The following is a 25426-nucleotide window of genomic DNA, read 5'->3' as shown; positions in this document are numbered from 1 at the left end:
TTTCTTGTGCGCTGAGAATGTGCGAGCGCGCAGCTTAGAGGGAACACTGATCTGCCATATACTTGGATCCAGCTTTTCCTGTGGTAATGTCTTCTCTGCTGTTGGATACTGGGTAGTCCGTGTTCTGACATTAGTTTTTCTGTCTGTTCATCAACTTTTCTTCGGAAACTATACCCCATTCTCTTCTATGTGTTTTCTATCCCTCAATCGAAACAATCCAGCATACAGTACCTTGCCAAAGTATTAGAACTCCTCGAAAACCTTTTGACAGTGTCATATGTAAGGCTTCAAACTCTAAATATTTTCTAAATTAACACGTGAGACTCAATCGTGACGGGAATGTATTCAACATTTTATATTGTGCTAACAAGCAGTTAAGTAGGTGTTGCAAAAATATTGGCCCCCTTTGAGATAATACCTTGTACAACCTCCTTTTGCTGCAATCACAGCCTCAAGTCTTTTTGGGTATCTAGAAAACAGAAATATTTGTCTATTCTTTGCAAAACAGTTAAAAATCATTGATGGTGATTGTTTGTGCACAGCATTTTTCAGATTTTTTTCAGAAATACTCTATAGAATTGAGGTCTGGACTTTGGCTAGGCTAATCTCCCATCGACCCATTCATTTTCTTCCGCTTCTCCACGTTTGAGTCAAGGGGGCAGTAGCTTCAGGAGGGAAGCCCAGGCCTTCCTACCCCTAGCCACTTCATCTAGCTTGTCAGGCGGGATCCCGAGGCATTCCCACGCCAGCCTAGAGACGTAGTCTTTTCAGTGAGTCCTGGGTGGTCCCCGGGGCCTCCTGCCGGTAGGACATACCCGAAACACCTCCCGAAGAAGGGGTACAGGAGGCATCCTTGTCTTATGCCCGAGACACCTCAACCGGCTCCTCTCAATGCGGAGGAGCATCGGTTCTACACTGAGTCCTACCTGGACGAACAAGCTTCTCACCCTATCTCAAAGGGAGAGCCCGGCCAACAGTGGAGGAAACTGATTCTAACACCTTTAAATTGTTAGTTTTAAACAAATTCCATTGTAGATTTTGCTCTATGATTAGGGTCGTTGTCTTGTTGGAAGGTGAACCTGCGCACCATTCTCAGGTTTCTTGCAGACTCCAACAGATTTTCTGCCAGAAACGTCTTGTACTTGACTTCATTCATCTTCTGAACTGTACCGATCTTTCCAGTACCAGCTTGTACCAGCTCAGTAGCCTAGATGGTAGTGTGCCCGCTTTGAGACTGGGAGGTCGCTGGTTCGCGCCTCGGCCGAGTCATACCTTATTGGTAAAATGGCGGCGCCCTCTGTTGGCTGCGGCTGCATCGGCTCGCTACAACGGGTCAGGTGTATCGACATTTCGTTCTGTGTACATTGTTACAAAGAATGACAATACAAAGGAAATTATTATTATTATGAAATTATATGCTGAAGAAAAGCAACCCCAGAGAATGATGCTGCCACCACCATGTTTGACAGTGGGGGTGGTGTTTTCAGTGTTACTCTTACACCAAATGTAACAGTTTGCATTCAGCTCAACCAGTGCAATTCTGGTCTCATCTGACCAGAGCACATTGTTGTACATGTTATTTGTGTCTCCCATGTGCCTTCTTACAAATGGTTTGACCACAGCCATCTCCCCTGTACCTTTGCCTGACATGCAGCCTTAGACATGGTTTCCTTTTAGCTTTCCTATATGAAAAGCCCATTTCCTTTAGGGTGATTTTGCACAGCTCTGTCACATACATTGACTCCAACTTCCTCCTATTTCCTCTTCCTTTGCCATGTTGTGCATTTTCTGTTTTCAATACATATGGTCTCTATATCAAAACTAGAACAGGAGGAGGACCAAGATGCATAGCGTTTCACACACAAGCTTTATTTTACGGGAAATGGGGAGAGGAAGTAAGACAGCAGTCTGGCGTGGAACGACAGGAAGCCAGAGGCTGACGAGATCTATACCAGTTACACCAGTAGATACTGGACAGGATGTCAGAGATCGACATTATTAAGACTATTTAGGGGCTATATTTGCACAGATGAAATACATGTATATAGTTTAATTCTACATGATGATGGCAGAAAGAACTTACGTCCGTCCTGGATGAAGTCCAAACAGAGAGAGGGAGTGGTTTATTTTGCGTCAGAGAAATCGGTACACACAAGAACATGACTTCAAAATAAAAGAATACAAGATTGATAAACGTACAAGAGAGATATAATTACACTCATTGTTGAAACGTTACTTTATGTGTTTGTATGAGAAACATTGTTTTTACATTTAGTAATATAAAAACAAGCTAATTACCTTGAGACAGAAATTCAAGAGATTTACATTGAAAACCTGACACAGGACGGGACAGACAGGATTGATATCAGACACTAAAGACTGGAGTCTGATAACAAGCAGGACGAGATAGACGGGAACGATACTAGACACTGGCGATCGATATCAAACAGGACAAAATAGACGGTAACGATACCAGACACTGGAGATCGATATCAAACAGGACATAATAGACGGGAACGATACCGGACAGGAAACACAAGTAGGAAACCGGACAGAGTCAAAACACACGTAGGAAACCGGACAGAGTCAAAACACACGTCTTGCGGTGCAGAGGTTCGTTGACAGACTGACCAAGGGTGAGTGAGAGCACTGAGCTTAAATATGAGGGAAGCCAATCATTCAACGAGCCGCAGCTGGCGCCAAACGGGAGGGGCCGATTGGCAACCGTGACACTTTGTTTGTCTTGATGCCTACATGTCTTCTTTGGCCTACCAGTACACTTGACTTTGACAACCTTCCCATGCTGTTTGTACTTGGTCCAAATCTTTGATACAGCGGATTGTGAACAGCCCACATCTTTGGCAACCATACGAGTCGTTACCTTCTTCAAGACGTTTGACGATCCTGTCTTTGGTCTCAAGGACATCTCTCTTGTTGGAGCCATGGTTCCATGATTCCATACTTTTTTCGGGGGGTTGTACACTGAATTTAAACTAAATGTGAATGAAGGATCTTTGAAAACATGCTTTTCATTATTTGATAAATGTCTACGTCGGTTAACTTAATCATTATTATGTTCAAGCATTATTAACTTTGGATTGTGACCGTACTGTTTCAGGCCCAGGTCACCGTGACTTTGAGCAACGGACACTTCTCCTGCCCATTGTGTCATCACCAAGTGTTCCTGGACCGCCATAGTTTCTTCAGTTTGCAGCGCAATTATCTGGTGGAGAACATAATCGACATCTACAAAGAAGAAATCTGCACTCAGAACAGTGACAGGTAAAACAAAACAAAATCCCAAGAGGACAACTGAGTTTTTGATCCCTGACTTCCTCTCCAGGCCAATCCCACCCTCACTTGCTACTCAGGTTGCTTGCTCCAAACATTCGGATGAGAAGGTCAACATTTATTGCATTACCTGCCAAATGGCAACATGTTCCATCTGCAAAGTCTTTGGAGAACATCAGTCCTGCCAGGTCCAATCTCTGACAGATGCCTTGCAACACAAGAAGGTCTGTTCCTTTCTTTGCCTGCTTGGGGAGTAAAGATGTACAGTGGAACCTCGGTTCTCGACCATAATCCGTTCCAGAACCCTGTTCGATCACCGAAATCATTTTTCCCATTACAAATAATGTAAATCGTTTTAATCCGTTCCAACACCTTGAATGTTTACCTTGGTTTACCTTTAAGACACAAATGACATAAATGTAACCCAGGCTAATCGTACGTTCGCGTTAGCGTAATAGATAGATAGATAGATAGATACTTTATTCATCCCCGTAGGGAAATTCACTCTTCCAGCAGTCTACCCTGTTGTTTATTAACAGATGAACATGATGCCCTAGGGGTGCTTGTAGCGGAGTGGATGACGTCGCGCTAGTCCAAAAGTTCGACATCCCTGCGGCAGATGGAAATCTTTTCTTTGTGAAAATCCAGGGATACACCACCTCGAGTTAGCAAGTCCGCCTCCTCTCCGATTCCCCCCAGCTTTCGTGACTCTGTATAGCGGCGCTGAAGCCGGGTAGCTCCGGGTGGCTAAACGTTAGCGTCCGGAATGCTAAACGTGAGCCACGTTTCCGCAAAACACAGCAACTGCGCTCCCTGTGCGCTTCGATGTTTTCCACCAACACTCGATGATCTTATTTGGTCGTGAGTTCACATTTACCATGATTACGGATGTTACCGAAGACTTATAACGCCGCTAGCCGCTTCGCTAGCTCCGGCTCTTCTTCCACCATAGGCCCCTTCATCACGCCGGCACGAGAATTCTTCAGGGCAAGGAGTTGAAATTCCTTGAATACACGCATTTTTGTGCGCTAAAACCCATGTCCCATAGGATAGAAGTAATCCATAGTGTAGTTGTCAAAACGGGAAGAAAAAACACCGAAGATAGGAGCAGACAATAAAACAATAGGGCAGCTGCTGGAAAAGAAAGATTTCCGTACGAAAGATTACGCTAACATGAACGTGTAAAAATAAAAAAAAGGATTATGAATAGGATTTCTTACCTTTGTGGTGGTCAGCAGAAGGCGCAGATGGACGGTGAGAGGGATGGAGGAGGAAGGAAAATGATTGTTTGGAAGGAGAGTCCCCTTCCATAAAAACTTTGGGGAGCTTTTCTGTCTGAGGGGTGCTCACACGTTCAAATCTCTTTGCTACGGATGACTGTCTACAGGATGTTCTTTTCTCTTAAAATATCTATCCAATGACACTTGCTTCTGGCTTCTTTTTAGCACTTTTCGGAAGTGGTTCATGACCGTGTCATTAAAGTCATGATGACTCTGGTGGCTGCAGCTTCATCGGTATGGTGAAATTCTGTAACTCGGCCCATTTGCTACACATTTGTTTCATCTCGGACGCCCCCTAGTGTATTGGAGGCGCAATTGCGCCTGAGAAAATGAAAAGGAGTAAAAAAATGTGATGTGAAACATCCACCCCGGCGTTCGAACTCCGATTTTTGTTCGAACAACGAAGCAAGAATTTCTCCATTTTTTTTGTTCGGACTCCGATTTGTTCGAACTGAGAGTCGTTCGAAAACCGAGGTTCCACTGTAATTGTATTCCATTGGATCCATCCATTTTCTACACCGCTTATCCTCAGTAGGGTCGCGGGGGTGCTGGAGCTTATCACTGCTATCTTCGGGCAGGGGACACCCTGAACTGGTTGCCAGCCAGTCACAGAGACAGACAACTCACTCGCTCATTCACACCTAGGGACAATTTGGACCGGCCAATTAACCTGACGTGCATATTTTTGGAATGTGAGAGGAAACTGGAGCGGGGAGAACATGCAAACTTTGCACAGAGAGGCTGGTAACTGGAATTGAACCCGAACCTTTGCTCGGTGGGGCTGTGCGCAAACCACCTAGCCGCTGTTCCGCTTATTTTGTTACAGTTGCAGAGAAAAAAGACATAAATAAATTACAGTTGTATTTAGCTTAATACAGTGTTCATTTGACCTGTGAAAAGTGATGGGTCCCGGGGACTCGCATACTCAAAAATCTATGGGTCCCAACGGAGATCTATAGGTCCCCTAAATTTAGTGTTATCGAGGTTGAAATTGTAAATCGACGACAAATATATAATATAAATCTATATATTCATTCAATTTTAATCATCACAGTTAATTGGTAATAATAATATAATAATAATAATAATTTCCTTGTATTGTCATTCTATGTAACAATGTACACAGAACGAAATGTCGATTGCACCTGACCCGTTGTAGCGAGCCGATGCAGCCGCAGCCAACAGAGGGCGCCGCCGACCACTTTTTAAGTCTTAGGAATGACTCGGCCGGGGCGCGAACCACCGACCTCCCAGTCTCAAAGCGGGCGCCTTACCATCTAGGCTACAAAGCAGTTATCACTTCAGATTTTTCAGTTCATATATTCTTCGTGGTTTGCTGTCCCGCCACAGTTGTAATGCCTTCTCAATGTCCAATTGCAGCAACGGAATTTCCATAGCTAATTTGTGGTATTCATTGTCGTGGTGCTGATCAAATGTGCTCTTCTGAAAGTTTGGATTGCGAAATGATTCATGCAATCCAGTTTTTTTGTCACGCTGGGTGCACGCATCACAGAACATGTCGCCTCCATTATCATCCTCCTCATTGCGTAACCAGGAATATAATTGAGTCCATTTTGGCAGAAAAGTTCTTTTCTTGCTAGGAGTATTCTTTTGTTTATCTTTCGTCGAATCGTTCGCTTCAAAACACGTGTTTTCCTTGCCTTCGCGGTCTTATGAAGAATTTCTCCGCCGTTTTTTCATGCCGGAATTATTGCCGTTGTTACCACTTTCTGCATTATGTTTCGACTTATTATTGACACTGAAGAAATTACCGATTTTGTGTTGATTTGCACCTAATACTGTTAGGTTTAAGTCCCCAACATTTTTAATAAAACGCTCTGAAATAAAAAAAGACATAGAGAATCGGTCATTGAAAATTGGTTATTTTATTAATCATTATAATGAGAGCGGCGGAGACCGGGCTGTTACAAATCTCCTCACTCTTCTCTGTGGCCCCGTCGCGAAGCCCCGTCTCACTCTCTCTTTTAACTCCCTCTCTTTCTCTCTCTTTTTCTCCCGCTCTCTTTCTGTTAGACTTACTAGTCCGGCCCCCGTGAGATTTTGTTATAGCATTTGTGGCCCCACGGCTAAAAGGACTTTGACACCCCTGATCTAAAACCTTTGTGAGTGATAAAAACGCGAAAAAAAAACACAGAAATCGGGAGCGGGGGATATACTATTTCACGGCACTGTAGGTCAGTAGAAGTTTATGACTTACTTTACTTACTATCTTACTTTTATACTATTGTCCATAAGTTTCCGCCTCCGAAGGAAGGGCTCTATCTTACTGGTGGAGACTTCATTCTGTCTGTTACTACGCGGAGTTAATTAAATCTTCGCACTCCTTGCTTTCCGCCCGATGATCACAGGTGGCCTCTGTCCTCCTTTCTTCTTAGAAACAACTTGAGTTATTGCATATATCAGGTCAAGTTGTTTCTCGTTGGTATGTAAGATGACTGTACAAAGAACAACTCATGGCCTTGAAGAACAGCTTACGGCTGCAAACTAAACAAGAAGGGCTGAGAACACTTATAACATATTAATGTCAACTGTAGGATAAATATATGTATATAATTCCAACAAATACCAACAGTTTTTTTGGAGGCATACTTCTCTTTCACTCGACAACCACCAAAACAACGTCATCTCGAAGCAACGAGATCTCGTTTGCCGAGATCGGCGCGAGACCAAAACAACAATGGCGGATCTGCCTGACGAAAAGTTTGGAGTGCGGTAAACCTTTGTTAAAAAAAAAAAAGTAATCGGGTAATAATGACAATTTGGTGTCAAAAAAGTTGATTTGAGACCATGCGTCCCCAGCAAAAATGATGCGACTAGGACGCAGGGACGCGGGCAAACCAGAACACTGTTAATATAAGGATTACTTTGCAGGATTACAATAATATTTAAAACTATATTTATTTTTGAGCCTTACCACAATTTGTCTATCAACGTAAATCTGTTGCGCGGATTCCACCGGCGGCCATCTTATCCACTACTTCATGCTTGTCACACTGCGTTGCAGATAAAGCATTGCTCTGTTAGTCTATGTTTTATTTCTTCTCCAATGTAGCACTCATTTTGTTGCAGTGTCGTTTAAGAGGGGTCTTGGATGACTCCTCGTTGAAGAAAAATACTCCGAAAACACATACGGCTCCTTTGGAGATAGCCACAGTTGGCCCTTGTTTATTAAACACAACTCAACTGCACTTCTCATCACGAAAACCTGACTTTCTGCGCCTAGACTTTTCTTTTTCAGTGTTCTTTTATCCCTCATAATTTCCCTTCGACTCCTTTCGCAACTACGATAACGTCCACAACATCCCGAGGGATATACAGAGACCACCGGATCTCCCTGGGTGATCTGCCTGCCGACAACGACGGAGCAAAAGAAAAAGGCTGCCAGTCGGGCCTGGGCTAAGAAGGCGACCACACAGACCAGCGCTCCCAGTCATGTTCCTAACCAACCCCAGATCCATCGTCCACAAAATGAGCCACCAACAGCGTCCGAAATTGGAGTATTTTTGTCATCACGGAGCCTTGGCTTCCCCGACGCCGCAGTCCAACTAGCAGGACGCACGCTTCACCGGCACGAACGAGACGGAGACTCTGGTAAAAACAGGGGTGGGGGACTATGCGCTACAATAACAGCCGAATTATTGACACACACTGCTCACTCGATATAGAGTTTCTAGCAGTATTGTGTAGACCCTTCTACCTCCCGAGAGAGCTAATTGTGGTCATTGTGCTTACTGTTTACGTTCCACCGGATGCTAACGTTAGCATAGCGCTAAATCTCCTGCCTGCTGCTATCAATAAACAGCAGCTCGCACACCCCGACGGAGCTTTTATCGTCGCCGGCGACTTGAATCGGGCATGTTTAAGGACTGTACTTTCCAAATCCATTCAATACGTGGACTGAGCAATTAGGGAAAAAACACTGGACCGTGTGTACAGTAAGATCAAACATCTAGTTGGATCTGCCCATCTCTGTCTGTCCCTCACCCCCTCATACACTCCCCCTCCGGAAGAAAACAAAGCCTATACAACAAGGACAGTACAAACATCTTCTTTGTTCCTTTATCACTTTGTTTTCCTTATAGCCTCACTGTAAAATGTGGAACTGGAGTGCCACGTCCAATTTCGTTGTCACAATATATCCCATGTTGTAACAATTACAATAAAGGTATATTCTATTCTTTTCTATTCTATTCTATTCTATTCTAGACCTGTGATGCGTTCAGGGACATTTAAGTTTGATTGATCTTTTTGTATTTTGCAGTTAATTGTTGTTCAAAATCCACTAAACGATTACTCTAGCTTTAGGTATTAAGAATACATGGGTGATACCAGGTGCTGTAAATAGGTCATCTGGCACACGCTCTGCTGCGACAGCGCTGACTGTGCCCTGCCCACTGCCCGAAGATGGCAGGGATGGGCTCCAGCACCCCCGCGACCCTACTGAAGATAAGCGGTGCAGATAATGGATGGATGGCTCAATTATTACTTCACTCACTCACTTACTTCTGGCTTAGCGATTTCAAGGCTTTTCGTCATCAGTTTTGACAATTTCATAATCGTTCAAAATTTTGTAGGAGGAGCTGAGGGAAGGTGTGGTTTCCTTGTTGGAGGCCAAACAGAAAGTTGGCGCACTGATGAATGAGCTTGAGGAGAAGTGTCAAAGAATCCAGGTGGGTCTTGACGGTCGTCATGGAAACAACAATAATGTCACGAGACATGTACAGTATGTCAAAAAATGAGTGAACCTCTCATATTTCTGCAGGGATTTTATTATAATGTTTAGTAGAAGAACACTGAAGAAACATCACAATGAAAAGAAATCGGTTTCAATGAATTTTAACCCTTTAAAAAACAAAATATAGCCATCAATAACCAACCCAATTGGCAACAAGAGTACACCCTCAAGTGAAAGTTCCTAAAGTGTATGGTCTGAGTCAATGTTCAAAGTCTGTGAGCAACGCTTGAAACAACAGTGAGCAACGGCAATCCCAAGTGTGGCATTATCAAACATGTCCAAAACTTGACATCACGTTACATTTTGCTGAGTTTCCGGCAATGCAAAATTATTTTTCTCTTTTGAATGAATTGACTCATGTACTGTTGTAAAGGTTGTACGGCCTACAAACGTTCTTTTTATTTCCTGATATATTTTGTCGCATAATATTAACATTTTTGGGGGCTTATTGAGTCGGTTGTAAGATACAGAACTGTACTTAATCACATTTTTAGTGGAATTACAATGTTGGCAACAAGATTCACTTGATATCATTGGAAATTATTTGAATGCAACATAAACTTTTTCTTCTTTTTTCTGTGTTTTTTTCTACTTTTTTTTCAAAATTCCTTTAAAAAAATCTCATTGTGTTTATTTTTTCCCGCTGTTACTTTTTTCTTTTTGTTTTCTATTTACTTTTTTCCTACATTTCTTTCTTTCCTTTTTTCTGGCTTTTTTCTAAATTGTTCCTTCTTTTTTTCTCTTCCTTTTGTTTCTTTTTTTCTCAGCTTTTCACTACTTTTTCATTTTGGTATTTTTTTTCTTTTTGATTCCATTCCCCCCTTCCTTTAAGTCATTTTGTGCATAATTTTACATAATATTTGGTCATGTTGGGATTAAAGTAGCAAAAACAACCTGAAGAGCCGTTTAGGACCCGAAAGAGCCGGATCCTTTTCGTGAGCCAAGCCGAAGAAGCCGGTTCTCGACAAACTCTACTGACTTCACTCAACTTCGCTCTACTTCGTCTCGACTTCAAAATACCGCATTTAGGACACAACGTCAGGGGAACCCGTGTATTTTGACCTTCATGCCCTGTAACTTTGACTTAAGTCGCTTTTTAATTAGTCATTTTGAGCCCTGATTTTTGTGCGCTGGCTAGATATTCTTGTGCGCTGAGAATGTGCGAGCAGTGCGCAATCGCGCACGCGCACAGATTAGAGTTAACACTGGTCTGAGTACTTCCAGGCCAACCCACCTCTTCAATCTCTGCGCCTATCCTTCTTAGATAGCATTTGGATGTGAAACTGTGCACGTTCAGTCCGCTTCTTTGGATGTCCAACACGAGCCCGGTTGTGAGCGCATCCTGATTTCTTAAAACGCTGGATGATCTCGGCCACTGTACTGCAGCTCAATTTCAGAGAGTTGGCAATCATGTTGTAGCCTTGCCCAGCTTTATGTAGTGCCACAATTCATTTTTACGACCCCCAGAGAGTTCCTTGCCATGGTGTGCCATCTTGGGAGTTTCAGTGACCAGTATGACAGAGTGTACTACAGATTGAACACGCCTGATACCTATTAAAGTAACAAGTCACATGGTATTTTGGAGTGACAATGTCAAGGACAGATTTGTTTGGACATATAGTGTCTTTGGGGTGTACTCACTTTTGTTGCCAGGGGTTTAGCCATTTATAAATATACTCTGCTATATAAGCTTTACATAGACTTATTTTCATCGTGTCAAAGTCATGTTTCTTCAGTGTTGTTGAATGAATGAATGAATGAATGAAAACTTGATTTCGAACATTATAAAATAAAAACAGGACAAGAACAATGATTCAACAACAAGAATAATGTGAACATAACATGTTCGAAAAGGGGTAGTAAGAAGCATACGCTTATTTTTATTAAATACATTTTACAGACCCCTTCTCTTGTGTCGCCATCTATATATCGGATTCATTGATCTGAAGGCCGTCTTTGACACTGTATGCCACTCTTCACTGTGGAACATTCTCCAAGCTTTCGGAGCACCACCCAAGATCATAGCCCTGTTCAAGCTGCTTTACAGCAACGCAGAGAGCTGTGTCCGTATCAACGGCATTGACTCCGACTGGTTTACTATCTCCAGAGGCGTTCGTCAAGGCTGCGTGGCTGCTCCCGACCTTTTTAATTGCATCTTCGACCATCTGATGTTCAGGGTTAGTGAGCGCATCCCCGGAGTGTCTTTCAGCAACTACCACCTGACTGACCTGGAGTATGCTGACGACACCATCATGCTCAGCGCTTCCTACAGCCAGCTGAGAGACGCTCTGGGCATTTACAGCGAAGAGGCAGCGCGGCTTGGCCTCCAAGTGAGTTGGACGAAAACCAAGTTCATGTATGTCGGTGATGGACCAGATCCACCTCCCATCCAAATTGGTAGCGACATCGTAGAGCCTGTCAAGAGCTTTGTGTATCTGGGGTCCATGGTGACAGACAATGGGGACCTAAAACCAGAGATTCTCTGCAGAAGAGCCCTGGCAGCATCTGCTCTGCAGTCTCTCTGGAAACCACTCTGGCGGCACCAGACCATCGCACGCAAGACAAAGCTCCGCATTTACAACCTCGCCGTACTCTCTATCCTGCTTTATGGCTCAGAAACATGGCCCCTGAACGACACCCTGGCCACAAGAATCGACGGTTTTGATAGCAGGGCTCTCAGAACCATCGAGAACATCAGGTGGCCCCAGCGAGTCTCCAATAAAGAGCTCAGAGCCCGCACGTGCCAGCCCCGAGCATCTTCCTTGGTCGCACAACGCCGCACCCGCTGGTTTGGCCATGTCCTTCGTCTACCACCAGACCATCCGACACGAGCCATTCTCCAGTTTGACCCAAAGGCCGCAGGCTGGAGACGACCACGAGGGAAACCCCGCACTCGATGGCTCGACGTCTTTTGCTGTAGAGCAGGGGTGTCAAACTCGTTTTAACTTGGGGGGCCACACGATAGAAAAAATATTTTGTCGGGGGCCGGATGAGGAGATTAAAGAGAAAGAAAAAGAGAGATAAAGAAATAAGAGGAAGAGGAAGGGAAAAGAAGAGAGAGGGCAGGACAATGAAAGAAAAAGAGAGAGAGGGAGAGAGCGTGAGAAACAAGAGATAAATAGAGAAGTCGTGAGAGCGGGGAAAGGAAGCGCCAAGGGTAGGAAGAGAGAAAGAGAAAGGAGAGAAAAGGAAAAAATGAAGTTAGAGCAAAAGAAGTTGAAAAGACACAGAGAGAAAGAGACAAAGAGCATCAAAGGAAGAGAAAAAAAGAGAGAGAGAGAGAGAGAGCGCGAGAAACAAAAGACATAAAAAGAGAAGTCATGAGAGAGGGGAAAGGAAGCGCCAAGGGTAGGAAGAGAGAAAGAGAAAAGAGAGGAAAAGAAAAAATGAAGTTGGAGCAAAAGAAGTTGAAAAGACACAGAGAGAAAGAGACAAAGAGCATCAAAGGAACAGAAAAAAGAGAGAGAGAGAAAGAGAGAGAGAGAGAAACAAAAGACATAAAAAGAGAAGTCGTGAGAGCGGGGAAAGGAAGCGCCAAGGGTAGGAAGAGAGAAAGAAACAAAGAGCATCAAAGGAACAGAAAAAAAAGAGAGAGAGAGAGCGAGAGAGAGAGAGAGAGAGACAGACAGACAAAGTACAGTGTCTTTGTGAGAGGCACCTGGCTTTGGCAACATCAAGTGGACATATTTTAACCTGCAGCTCGTTTTTCTCTTGCGCTTCTCTGAGTGTTGTCTCGCGGGCCAGATTCAATCCCTTAGCGGGCCTGATCTGGCCCGCGGGCCGCCTCTTTGACACCCGTGCTGTAGAGGATGCAGAACAAATCACTCTTCTCTTGTGTATAATATAACAAAACCTCAGGGATATACATATTACATAGGTCAGATATCAATAATTATAATAATATTAGTCACATAATTTTATACACTAATCATCGTAGTACCCATCTATTAACATTAAAATGCTACTAGCCACTAAATATAATTGTGACACCGATGATAATAACAACAATAGCACTAACTAGACAATTCCCGCGGCAATTGTAAGAGTTGTGATTGATCTGGAAGATGATCCCGGCATGTATATATATAACCCCGGTTGTTAGCATTAGGAGTTAGCATAAAGTTCTTAACTCAGAGAGATGTTTCTGTCATTCTTTGCTTGGTTCTGTGGGGGGAATTTTTGGTATATGGATCGTTGGGCAACTCCAAGAGCTCTGGGAGGAGTTACCCGTTAAAATTCGGCAGAAGAAGATAGATATAATAATAATAATAATATCTTGGGGATTATATTAGTTAACCTTGCTCCGCAGTATTTCCAATCTCTAGTATCACTCATACCCCATTTTTTCATCTGTGTATTCTGCCAGTAATATTTTTTTGTATTTATATTTGAACACATGAATAGTTGGACATTGTTTGATCTTATCTTGTAAATTGATCCAAAGTTTAACTCCGCACACAGACACACACATACTTTTCCTGGTGGTTCTCACCTTTGGCATTTTGAATTTACTACAACCCCTTAGGTTATAACTTTGATCTTTCCGAGTGAATAATTGTGGGATGTTTTCTGGCACTGTGTTTTTGTTGACCTTAAATAGCAGTTGTGCAGTGAAAAATTTTACTGAATCATCCAATTTTAATAAATTGGACTGCAGAAATAAAATATTAGTATGATCCTGATATCCTACCCTGTGTATGTTCTAATTGCACGTTTTTGGAGGATAATCAATAATCATTGACACACACTGCTCGCTCGATATAGAGTTTCTAGCAGTATCGTGTAGACCCTTCTATCTACCGAGAGAGCTAACTGTGGTCATTGTGCCTGCTGTTTACGTTCCACCGGATGCTAACGTTAGCATAGCGCTAAATCTCCTGCCAGCTGCTATCAATAAAGAGCAGCTCGCACACCCCAACGGAGCTTTTATCGTCGCCAGCGACTTTAATCGGGCATGTTTAAGGACTGTACTTCCCGAATCCATTCAATACGTGGACTGAGCAATTAGGGAAAAAAACACTGGACCGTGTGTACAGTAAGATCAAACATCTAGTTGGATCCGCCCATCTCTGTCTGTCCCTCACCCCCTCATACACTCCCCTCCGGAGGAAAACCAAGCCTATGCAACAAGGACAGTACAAACATCTTCTTTGTTCCTTTATCTCTTTGTTTTCTTTATCCTCATTGTAAAATGTGGACCTGGAGTGCCACGTCCAATTTCGTTGTCACAATATATCCCATGTTGTAACAATGACAATAAAGGTATATTCTATTCTATAAATAGGGGCTGTAGTGAACTTTTGTAATTATTGCCACAGACTTCTGCACAACATTATGAAATCTCAGCAGAAATGTGAAGGGTTTACCCGCATTTGTGACATACTATATATTTGTAACGGGTGTAATAATATTTTTTGTTTTATTGAAATTCCTGCTGAAATATGTGTATAGTTTTTGGTAAGTGTCCTGCAATGATGAGTCCAACAGTGCCACCTGCTGGTATGGGGTGGGGTTTGGTTTTGGCTTCTGACATGTGACCGGGAGGCGGGGTTTGTTGGCAGTCTACAGAGAGAGCTGCTAACGGTAAGACACATCTTTTGGTGCTCCACAAAAGAAGTTAATTTTAAACATTATAACCACAGCTGACAAATCTCTCAACATGCACAGTAAGGTGATTGATGTTGTCAAGCTGTTTGGATTTATTTTCCTTTTGTTTCTGTTGTGCTAAAATGTTAATTCCCCTTGGAGAGATCAAAGAGATCAAAGCCAGCAGAAAAGCTAATGTTGTGACTCATTTCATATACACATATTTCAATCAATTGATTGAGCTAGTATACGCATTCCTCCCAGTAGTACGACATTTTTTTGCACAGGAGAAGTACATGACTTACAAACAAAATGTGATCGACAAGTTCAGACGACTGTCGTCAGTTGTGGATGAAAGATTTATCGTAAGTTTGACTTCAGTCTTTGCATTTTGGGTTTTGTTCATATTTTAAATTGACCTTGTTTTCATCATGAAGGCTATGACTGAGCAAATCACCTTTGAGGAGAAGTCAGGCCATGCTCTGTTGCTGGCGAGTGTTTATGGAGATAGGGTGAAGGCCAACGGGAAGCTTTTGAAGAAAGCCACGTGCGCAATGGAGGACTCCGACATGGCGGCTTTTGTTGTGGTGAGCTCACATTTGCATGAATTTCTTTGTGCTTAGGATAAACAGAACCTTTGATCGACATTGCGTCCCTGTGCAAAGAGTTTGCATGCGTCCAGGTGGAGGAGCAACCTTCCTCCAGTCAAATCAGCGACGTCTGCTTTTCAAATACAGTACAGTGGGACCTCGGTTCTCGCGGTTAATGGGGACCAAAACCACCCGCGAAAAGTGAAAATCCGCGAAGTAGCGACGCCCCTTCAAAAATGCTAAAAAAAAAAAAAATATTTTTTTTTTAATCATTTTATTTTATTATTATTATTTTTTTAGACCCGGTTAATGGAGACCAAAACCACCTGTTCAAAAAAAAAAAATACCTTTGCAGTACACCCCCCCTGTATACAGTACGATACAGTACACCATATGGAATACGGTTAGAGAGAGAGATTCTTGTTAAACAATCAAACAATAAAACAACATTTATGAGGAGAGCCCACCTGCCCCACCCTCCCTCATCACATTCTACAGGGGCACTATAGAGAGTATCCTGACCAGCTGTATCTCTGTGTGGTGTGGAGGCTGCAGTGCCTCCGACTGGGGTAGTGTGAGGAGGGTGATGAGGAGAAAAGCATCGGGACTTTCTCCCCTCCATTCAGGACATTAGCCAGAAGCGCTGCCTATCCCAAGCCAAGAACATTATCAGGGACCCCTCTCACCCCCATCATGGACTGTTCACTCTGCTAGCCTCTGGGAAGAGGTACTGCAGTGTGCGGTGCAGGACCACCAGGTTCCACAATAGTCTTGTCCCCCTGGCCATTAGACTGTTAAATGGTCAATCAAACACATAGTAAGTCGAAACTGCTGCTAATCTGTACATCTGTTGGTTTTGTTTGACTTTTTTGCACCACTGGCAGTTCTTTATAGCTAGCCACTCCTTGCACATCTGTTCTCCTCTGCACTATTGTACTACAGTGTTATTGTTACTGTTCACCCGATTTGTTTACCTGACTGCCCATTTTGCACATCTGGTTAGCTGTTCCTCTTGCACTCTTTGCACTACTGTAAAATACTATACATAGCCATAATTATTTAGTATATTATTAGTACTCAATACTCCAACTCAATACAACATTTTATTTATATCTGTAGATTCAAGGAAACTGTGCGGGTCAGATGTATCGACATTTCGTTCTGTATACACGTGTACTAGAATGACAAAGTAGATCTGAATCTGAACATTTAACTTACCTCTTACAAGTTCTTCTAAGTGTAGTTGATGAAAAGACCTGTGCAGCATTGCCACACATGAGCAGAGTCACTCGATCCTTATGAGCTTTGAAACCTGTCTTTTGAAGTTCCTCCTTGAAAAGAAATGTTCGGGACGGCATCCTCTTCCAGAAAAGGCCCGTTTCATCCATATTGAAGACTTGCTCCGGGACATGGCCATTTTCTTCGATTATTTTCGGAAACACATCCTCAACATAGCATCAAACAAAGATTTAGCCTTACTTCGGATTAAGTTCGCATCCAGGCTGATTTTCTTCGCCCGACAATCGTGGATCCAAAAACCCAGTGCATTTTCCATTCGCACCATAGTCTTATTCTGGGTGTTTACAACCCTTTTGGCATCTTTCGTGAAAGATATTGCAGCAGTTTTGCGCATGTTCTTCTCTTCCTTTTTTATGTACCGTACCGTGGATTCATTCAGGCCATATTGTCGGGCTACGCTCGCGTAGCTATTTCCTGCTTTCAACTTGTCCAATAAACTCACTTTTTCGTTAATCGTTAACATCTTTCGCTTTTTCTCCGGTTCACTAGATGCACCAAGGGATAAAGAGCGTTTGGGAGGCATCACGAAGGGCTTCAACAAACTTTTAGACTTAAAAATTCACCGCGAGAAAATGGCTAACTAACTGCGAGCTATGGCGAGAAGCGTACTGTACTGTATACGAGGTAAGCGTGGTCTACTGTAGTGAATGGGCCAATGGGGAGTCGAGTATTCAGCGAGTGCTGGCCAATGAGCTTGCGTTTATGGCCGTGACGCTTAGCGTATACGTGCATTTCTTTGTGTTTTAAAATTTTGTAAAATGATGCAATTACTAATTCAAATTGAAATAATGTACCGTAAATTCCGGACTATAAGCCGCTACTTTTTTCCCAAACGTTCAACCCTGCGGCTTATTCACTGATGCGGCCAATTTATGTAAAGCGGCGCTCGAGTTCAAGGCGCATGATGCAGCTTACAAGCTAAACGCAATCGAGAAGTCCGATAAAGAAGGAAACAGAGCTACTGCACGCAAACTTTACCTTGCGAGCGAGTTGCTAGCGCGCTTATGAATAAGGGAGCGTGGGACGACGCCTAATTGACAAAGTCTCTTTCCCATACTGGGGAAGACAACTTTGACGACGTTGGTTATAAGGAGGAAGATGAGAACGGTTTGACGTGACTTCAACATGTACAGTACGTTTTTTTTAACAGACCCGTTAACTGTATTGCGAGCGTGTTGTTAGTAGCGTTTTGCTACCCTTCACAGGCACGGTTTGGGATGAAAGTTATAATATTATTATCAAAGCTTTGAAAACTCTCTCGGTGTACCGTCTTTCTTTGTAAATATGTGTAACCATGTATAATATGTATTTGCAACTGTATATTTTTGTAATGTATTTAGTTGTATTTGTTTTAGACACTTATTCTGATAAGTCTTGAAGGGGCGTAACAGACGCGGGGGATGACGGGAAGTGGGGACCGGTAAAGTTGATTGTTTGTGGACACGGCAGACAAAAGTGGATATATATTTTTCCCACTCTTATCTTTGGAAATATACACTTTTTTCCCTTGGATTACTTTAAACGGGACCTGGACTTTGCAGGTCTGCATCATATGTTAACTACCGGTATCATTTTCCGTTCCTTTTGCCGGCTGTGGTTGTTGAACTGAGGACTTTATGCTCAGTTAAAATCGCGGGACTCAAAGTAGAGTTTGGGTTAATTTTGTGATTGTGTTACAAGTTTCAACATGGGTTCACGCGGCTTATATACAGGTGCGGCTTGTGTAAGTACAAAAGCAGTTATCCTCCTAAAATGTGGTGGGTGCAGCTTATAATTAGGTGCGCTCTATAGTCCGGAATTTACGGTAATTTCTAATTTAAATGTAATATTTTTCATTATTATTAATTTTTTTTTTAAATTATTGATATTATTATTATTTATTTGTAATTATTATTATTTTTTAGGCTGAACCCGCAAACGTCGAACCGCAAAGTAGCGAGGTCCCACTGTAGTCCTTCAGTTATCGCGGTTAATGGAGTCCAGAACCCCCCACGAAAAGTGAAAATCCAAATATTTGCGTCACTCCTCATAATAGCCCTCAAAGGGAGAGAACGTTATTGGGCATCGCCCCAAAATATACGCAGACAAATATGGCAGAGAGGGAGAAGCCATTTATTAAAATTCATCAGAGTTCATAACGTTCTCAAATCCCTCTCACAGACATCAGCTTTTTTATACTCTTTGTTCACCAACATCACGTGTTGTTTTTCCCGAAGTCGGTGCGTCCTTTTTCGATGACGTGGTGTTTTTCCCGAACTTGTCCTGGCCCAGCCAACCTTCTGTCCGTCCCGCAATCGTCCGGATGTTCTCAATCAAGCCGAGTGTTATTTCGATGACGAAATTGCTTTTCTCAACCTCTTAGCGAGCTCCGTCGGCAGCCCGAAGCTGACCCACGTTTATTCATCCACAACACTTACTTCCAAACTTTCAACTGAGAGTATACGACTGTTACCAAAAACAACCGAAAAAAATGCAGAACACAGAATTGCAGATGAATGAATGGTCTTTATTGTCATTACAGCGATTTAGAGAGTGGCTGGCTAGCTGCAAACTATCATCAGGTGATCTGAGTAAGGTCTCCGTGATGATTAAAATGAAACCATCCCAATTGTAGTGGTTTCCCACAAGTAGTTGCTCCAGACAGCAATGTGCCCTACTGTGCCGAAGGGCCGATGTCTGTACCAGAGAAAAATCTGCAAAATTTAGGTCAGGTGATACTGACTCACCCAACTCCCATCTTCAAACCATTCAAACCACACCGTGTTAAGATCATGCGGTGGACCTAAATGCAGAGAAGCAGGAACTATGGCTAGGTGCTCAAAAACGATGGTATTCAATCACAAAATAATCAACAAAGTAACAAACAAATGGTCAATGATTAACCTAATTATCCAAACCTAAAAACCAAACCCGAACCTCAGAACCAAGGATGACCTGGAAAACAGTTATGGTAAAAAATAGATAGTGACAAATAGAGAGGACCTGATAATGCAAACGACAACGAGCTCTGTCCTGATAAGAGACATTTTGGACAGAGCCTGTTTCACCATAACCTTTGACCAGGTCCTTGTTTCTGAGGTTTGTTTTTGTTTTGGATCGTTGTTTATTGACCATTTGTTTGTTACTTTGTTGATTATTTTGTGATAAAATACCCTCGTTTTTTGAGCACCTTGCTGCTTCCTGAGTTAGGGTCCACCACAAAATCATAACATACATACAAGTTGGTCCTTGGACCTCAAAACTCTACTGGGATTGGTCTCAATTTGTCTACTCGGCATCAAGGTTTTGCGGCGAGTGTTCATAGATAAAAACCGAATTCACAAACCCATTAATTAAGAAAATCTCAAAAGGAAAACTACTGTTTAATGTTCCTGTCCAGTCCACCAGTCAGATTGCAAGAGTAAAACCGCGTTAACCGGCTTTGTTCTCGTCTCCTCCATTCACACAGAATTCCAAAGAGTTGATCGCTAAGTGAGTAGTAACACCGACAGATGTTGTTAAAGTATTTAACAATCCTCCGACTCCCGATCCTCGTTTTACTTCCAGGCTCCAAGCGGCTGCCAATTTCAGTCTGCCCGAAACGGCCGAACCATCAAACCAGATAAAAGAATACAGGTGGAACTTCAGCCGGCAGGAACGTGCCCTCGCCGCCATTGACTTCTTCACGGGTATGTTACGTCTCAAGAACTGGATTTCATAGTAGCATTTGTTGCAACATCCGTTATGGTATGGTCTTTCTGGCAGGGGGTTTACCTAATGTAAAGGTTTCTTAATTTGCCTCATGTTGAGGTTTTTGAGTTTTTCCTTGCCCTCGTGTAGGTTTTAGATCAGGGGATGGTGTCATAGAAGTCTGTGATCTGTGCAACCCTTTGAGACTCCTTGGGATTAAAGGCACCACAAATAAATATGACTTGACATGTAGGTTTTAGATCAGGGGATGGTGTCTTAATAGTCTGTAGTTTGCAGAAATCTGTGGTCTGTGCAGCCATTTGAGACTCGTTGTGATTAAGGGCCAAACAAATAAACAGGACTTGACTTGAGGTGTTTGAGTTTTTCCTTGCCCTCATGTAGGTTTTAGATCAGGGGATGGTGTCTTAATAGTCTGTAGTTTGCAGTAATCTGTGGTATGTGCAGCCCTTTGAGACTCCTTGTGATTAAGGGCGTCACACATAAACATGACTTGAGGTTTTTGAGGTTTTCCTTGACCTCATGTAGGTTTTAGATCAGGGGATGGTGTCATAGAAGTCTGTGCTCTGAGCATCCCTTTGAGACTCCTTGTGATTAAGGACATCACAAATAAACATGACTTGAGGATTTTAAGTTTTTCCTTGCCCTCATGTAGGTTTTAGATCAGGGGATGGTGGAGTAATAGTCTGACCCCCGGTTAAAATCGCGGGACTCAAAGTAGGGTTAATTTTGTGATTGTGTTACATGTTTTAATGTGGGCGCATGCGGCTTATATCCAGGTGTGGCTTGTGTAAGTACAAAAGTGGTTATCCTCTTAAAATGTGGTGGGTGCGGCTTACAATCAGGTGCGCTCTATAGTCTGGAATTTACGGTAATCAGGTGTTTTCTATCCATTTTTAATATTTTATTTCAATGTCAAATCATCATTTCATTTACTCATTAATGACTCCATTTTAAATGCGGGTTACAGATATCAAGAGAAATGTCATGGGTCCAGCTAAAGTCCCTGCAGACCCTTCATACGTCGAAGATTTGGGAACAGAAGCGCCAACTTGGTTCTCAGAACCAGTATTAGAACTTTCAGAACGTTCCATCCAGAACCTGGACTGTGAGGAGATCCTCCCCATGATAGAGGAAAATGGGGGCCAAGCACAGGAACTTTCAGTTTCTCTGGAGATAAAGGAAGATCAAATTGATATACAACAGGTAGGTGCTTATTAACTATGAATAGCTTTATGTTTTGGATCAGGGTTAGCTTAAATCCTAGCCTCTCATATTCTGTATGTTTTTTTTCTAAATTAGGCTTATACTCAGTGGTGGGCAGTGTTCCTCTAAGCTGCGCGCGTGCGCAATCGCGCACTGCTCGCACATTCTCAGCGCACAAGAAAATGTAGCCGGCGCACAAAAATCAGGGCTCAAAATTACTAATTAAGAAGCGAATTAAGTTACAGTGCATGAAGGTAAAAAATACACGGGTTCCTCTGACGCTGTGTTCTAAATGCGGTATTTTGAAGTCGAGTCGAAGTCGAACGAAGTTGAGTAAAGTTAGTAGAGTTTGTCGAGAACCGGCTTCTTTGGCTCGGCTCACTAAAAGGAACCAGCTCTTTTGGGTCCTAAACGGCTCTTCAGGTTGTTTTTGCTTCTTTCATTCCTACATGACCAAATATTATGTAAAATTATGCACAAAATGACTTAAAATAAGGGGGGAATAGAACAAAAAAGAAAAAAATACCAAAATGAAAAAGTAGTGAAAAGCTGAGAAAAAAAACAAATGGAAGAGAAAAAAGAAGGAAACATTTAGAAAAAAAAAGAATAAGAAATGTCGGAAAAAGGTAGAGAACAAAAAGAAAAAAGAAACAGCTAGGAAAAAGTTAACACAATGAGATTAAAGGAATTAAAAAAAAAAAGTTGAAAAAAAACATGGAAAAAAGAAGAAAAAGTTTGTGTTGCATTCAAATAATTTCCAATGATATCAAGTCAATCTTGTTGCCAACATTATACTTCCACTAAAAAAATGTGATTAAGTACAGTTCTGTATCTTACAAGCGACTAAATAAGCCCCCAAAAATGTTAATATTATGCGACAAAATATATCAGGAAATAAAAAGAAATGGATATCTTGTGAAAGAATTGTAAAAACAAACGACATCAATTCATTCTAAAGTGAAAAATAATTTTTCATTGCCTGAAACTCAGCAAAATGTCAAGTTTTGGACATGTTTGATAATGACTTAGTTGCCACACTTGGGATTGCCGCTGCTCACTGTCGTTTCAAGCGTTGCTCACTCAGACCCCTGCAAAATTACAGGGAACATTGGTGGTGGGCCGTGCATTTCACACCTAGGCCTTCAATAGACTGAATCAATCAAACCCTCGTTAACTATTTTAAGCCGATCAAAAATGTACTGCAGCTACAGCTACAACCATAAGCAAACTAAGCAACTGCTTAGGGCCCCGCAACCACCAGGGGGCCCCCAAGAGTGGTTCACTTTGTGTGTCCACTCAAAAATACTTCTACAGAAAGACAACAAAAATACTACATGAACACTAAATATTAAATACAGTGCTGAAAAAAAGGGACAACGTATATTATTTTGCTTTTTTTTCGAGAGAAAAGAAATAGTATAGAAATACTAGAAAAATACTACTGCAGCAATACTATCATAGAAAATACTACTCCAGAGTTACAAAACAATACAACTACAGTAATATTACAAAAGTACTAAAGGAATACTACCAAATTATTACAAAAATATTGCTTTGGAAATACAACAAAAATACGTCTACAGAAATACTTCAAAAATACCACTTCCTAATACTATAATACAAAACACTACCAGAGAAAAATATAACTACAGAAATACTACTCCAGAAGTATTACAACAGAAAAACTGCAAAAACACAACTACAGCGATACTATAAAAATTCTACTATAGGAATACGACAGAAAATATAACCAAAATAATACTACAGTAATGTTTTACTACAGAAATGCCACAAATCTACATACATTCTATATTCTACAATAGAAATACTACAAAATGCAACAGAAAGAGAACAAAAATACAAAAAAAAAAGAGTATTTCTACAAAAACACAGAAATCATTGAAAGTACTTTAATACTACAAAAATACTACCGACATACAACAAAAAATCTACTACCATAATACAACAAAATACTACAGAAATACTAAGAATTTACTATGGAAAAACTACCAAGAAAACTACTACAGAATTAGTACAAAAATAAAAAATACGGTAAAACTACAAAGAAATCCTACTACAGAAACCCTAAAAAAATACTTATAAAAAAGTACAACTACTGTAACGCTTGAAAACTAAATATCAAACGAATTGCTTCAAAAAAAAACAATTCGATGAGTTATCTAGTTCAAAAGAACTATATCATCTAAATGTGTATTTATTATTTACCTTCACCAGATGCTTACTTATTATTAGTTATTATCCATATTCCACAACAGTAATGAGTGTTGATGGACAAAATACAATTAACAGGCCACCAGAGAAGGTCTTGCAGACCGTGAGGGCCCACTCAATGCTAATTTCTGTGGGTGGGAATGTTTCTCACATATGGAATTGCTTTTTCGTCCCTCTGCAGGCTTTGGCTGTGCTCTTCTACCTGGTGGTCTTCATGGTTCTCTTGAGAAAAGCTTGGTCTTGTTTGAGCTGCTTTCCTTAGCTTCTGCACAATTCACATTTTTTTCGACATTATTAATAAACTTTTTTTAATCAAATCAGTTGTCATTTTTACTTGTAATTATTTGTTATTTGGGTAAGTTCCGGACTATAGAGCGCACCTGATTATAAACCGCACCCACCACATTTTAAGAGGAAAACCGAATTTGCACATACACAAGCCGCACCTGTATATAAGCCGCATGCGCCCACATTTAAACATGCAAAACAAACAAAATTAACCCAAACCCGACTTCAAGTCCCGCGATTGAGACTAAATGTCCTTCATTAAAGTCCACAGTCCAAAAATCACAGCCGGCAAAATGAACGGAAAATGATACCGGTACTTAAGGTTTGATGCAGACCTGAGGGTCCAGGTCCCGTTGAAAGCAATCCAAGGAAAAAAGTGTATATTTCCAAAGGTAAGGAAGGGTGGGGAAAAAAAAATATCCACTATTGTCCGCCGTGTCCACAAACACTCACCTTTACCGGTCTCCACTTCCAGTCACCCCGCGTTTGTTTCACCCCTCCTTTTTCAAAACATATCAGAATAAGTGTCTAAAATAAATACATTACAAAAATATACAGTTGCAAATACATCTTATACAAAGAAAGACGGTACACCAAGAGAGTTTTCAAAGCTTTAATAATAATAATATAGCTTTGACAAGGCAGTTAATGGTAGCAACACTCGAGGGCCGCTAGAAAAATTCCATAAATTGGCCGCATCACTGAATAAGCCGCAGGGTTGAAAGTTAGGTAAAAGTAGCGGCTGATAGTCCGGAATTTACGGTATATTTTTTGCTCAGCCATGTTTTTTTTTTTTCAAACTCTGAATTGGCGAGTGAGAGTACGCTAAAAGTGAGTACATTTGCAACCACCAGGGGGCCCCCAAGAGTGGTTCACTTTTTTTTTATCTCCGTTGTCACATTGTGTCCACTCCATACTTCTACAGAACTACAAGAAAAATACTACATGACCACTAAATATAGTGCTGAAAAACAAGGAACCGCATATATTATTTTGCTTTCATTCTGAAAATAAAAACATTTGTATAGAATTACTACAAAAATACGACTACAGTAATACTTTATTACAAAATATTACTACAGAATCATTTACTTCAAAAGTACTACGAAAAGACAACTAAAGTAATATTACAAAAACACTAAAGAAATATGACAAAATACTATTAGGGAAAGACTACAAAAATTCCATAAAAATACTACAAAAATACTAAA

General features: G+C 41.6%; 1 protein-coding gene across 1 annotated transcript in view; it reads left to right on the top strand.

The window, feature by feature from the left end:
• LOC148368609 (tripartite motif-containing protein 54-like) overlaps positions 1–24212 on the top strand; it is a 33480-nt gene extending 9268 nt beyond the window's left edge. Inside the window, exons 3-11 of the mRNA XM_088329763.1 lie at positions 3119–3282; positions 3344–3515; positions 9167–9262; positions 15201–15278; positions 15351–15500; positions 20251–20273; positions 20349–20470; positions 21460–21695; positions 24109–24212. Of these exons, the coding sequence (XP_088185889.1) occupies positions 3119–3282; positions 3344–3515; positions 9167–9262; positions 15201–15278; positions 15351–15500; positions 20251–20273; positions 20349–20470; positions 21460–21695; positions 24109–24189 (1122 nt within the window). The 3' untranslated portion in view covers positions 24190–24212. The remainder of the gene's footprint in view (positions 1–3118; positions 3283–3343; positions 3516–9166; positions 9263–15200; positions 15279–15350; positions 15501–20250; positions 20274–20348; positions 20471–21459; positions 21696–24108) is intronic.
• Positions 24213–25426: the final 1214 nt, after the last annotated feature.

This window comes from Urocampus carinirostris, chromosome 3 (genome assembly GCF_059441175.1).
Source record: "Urocampus carinirostris isolate Australia breed hairy pipefish chromosome 3, RoL_Ucar_1.0, whole genome shotgun sequence".
Taxonomy (NCBI): Eukaryota; Metazoa; Chordata; class Actinopteri; order Syngnathiformes; family Syngnathidae; genus Urocampus; species Urocampus carinirostris.
This window is presented reverse-complemented; position numbering and strand designations above follow the sequence as displayed.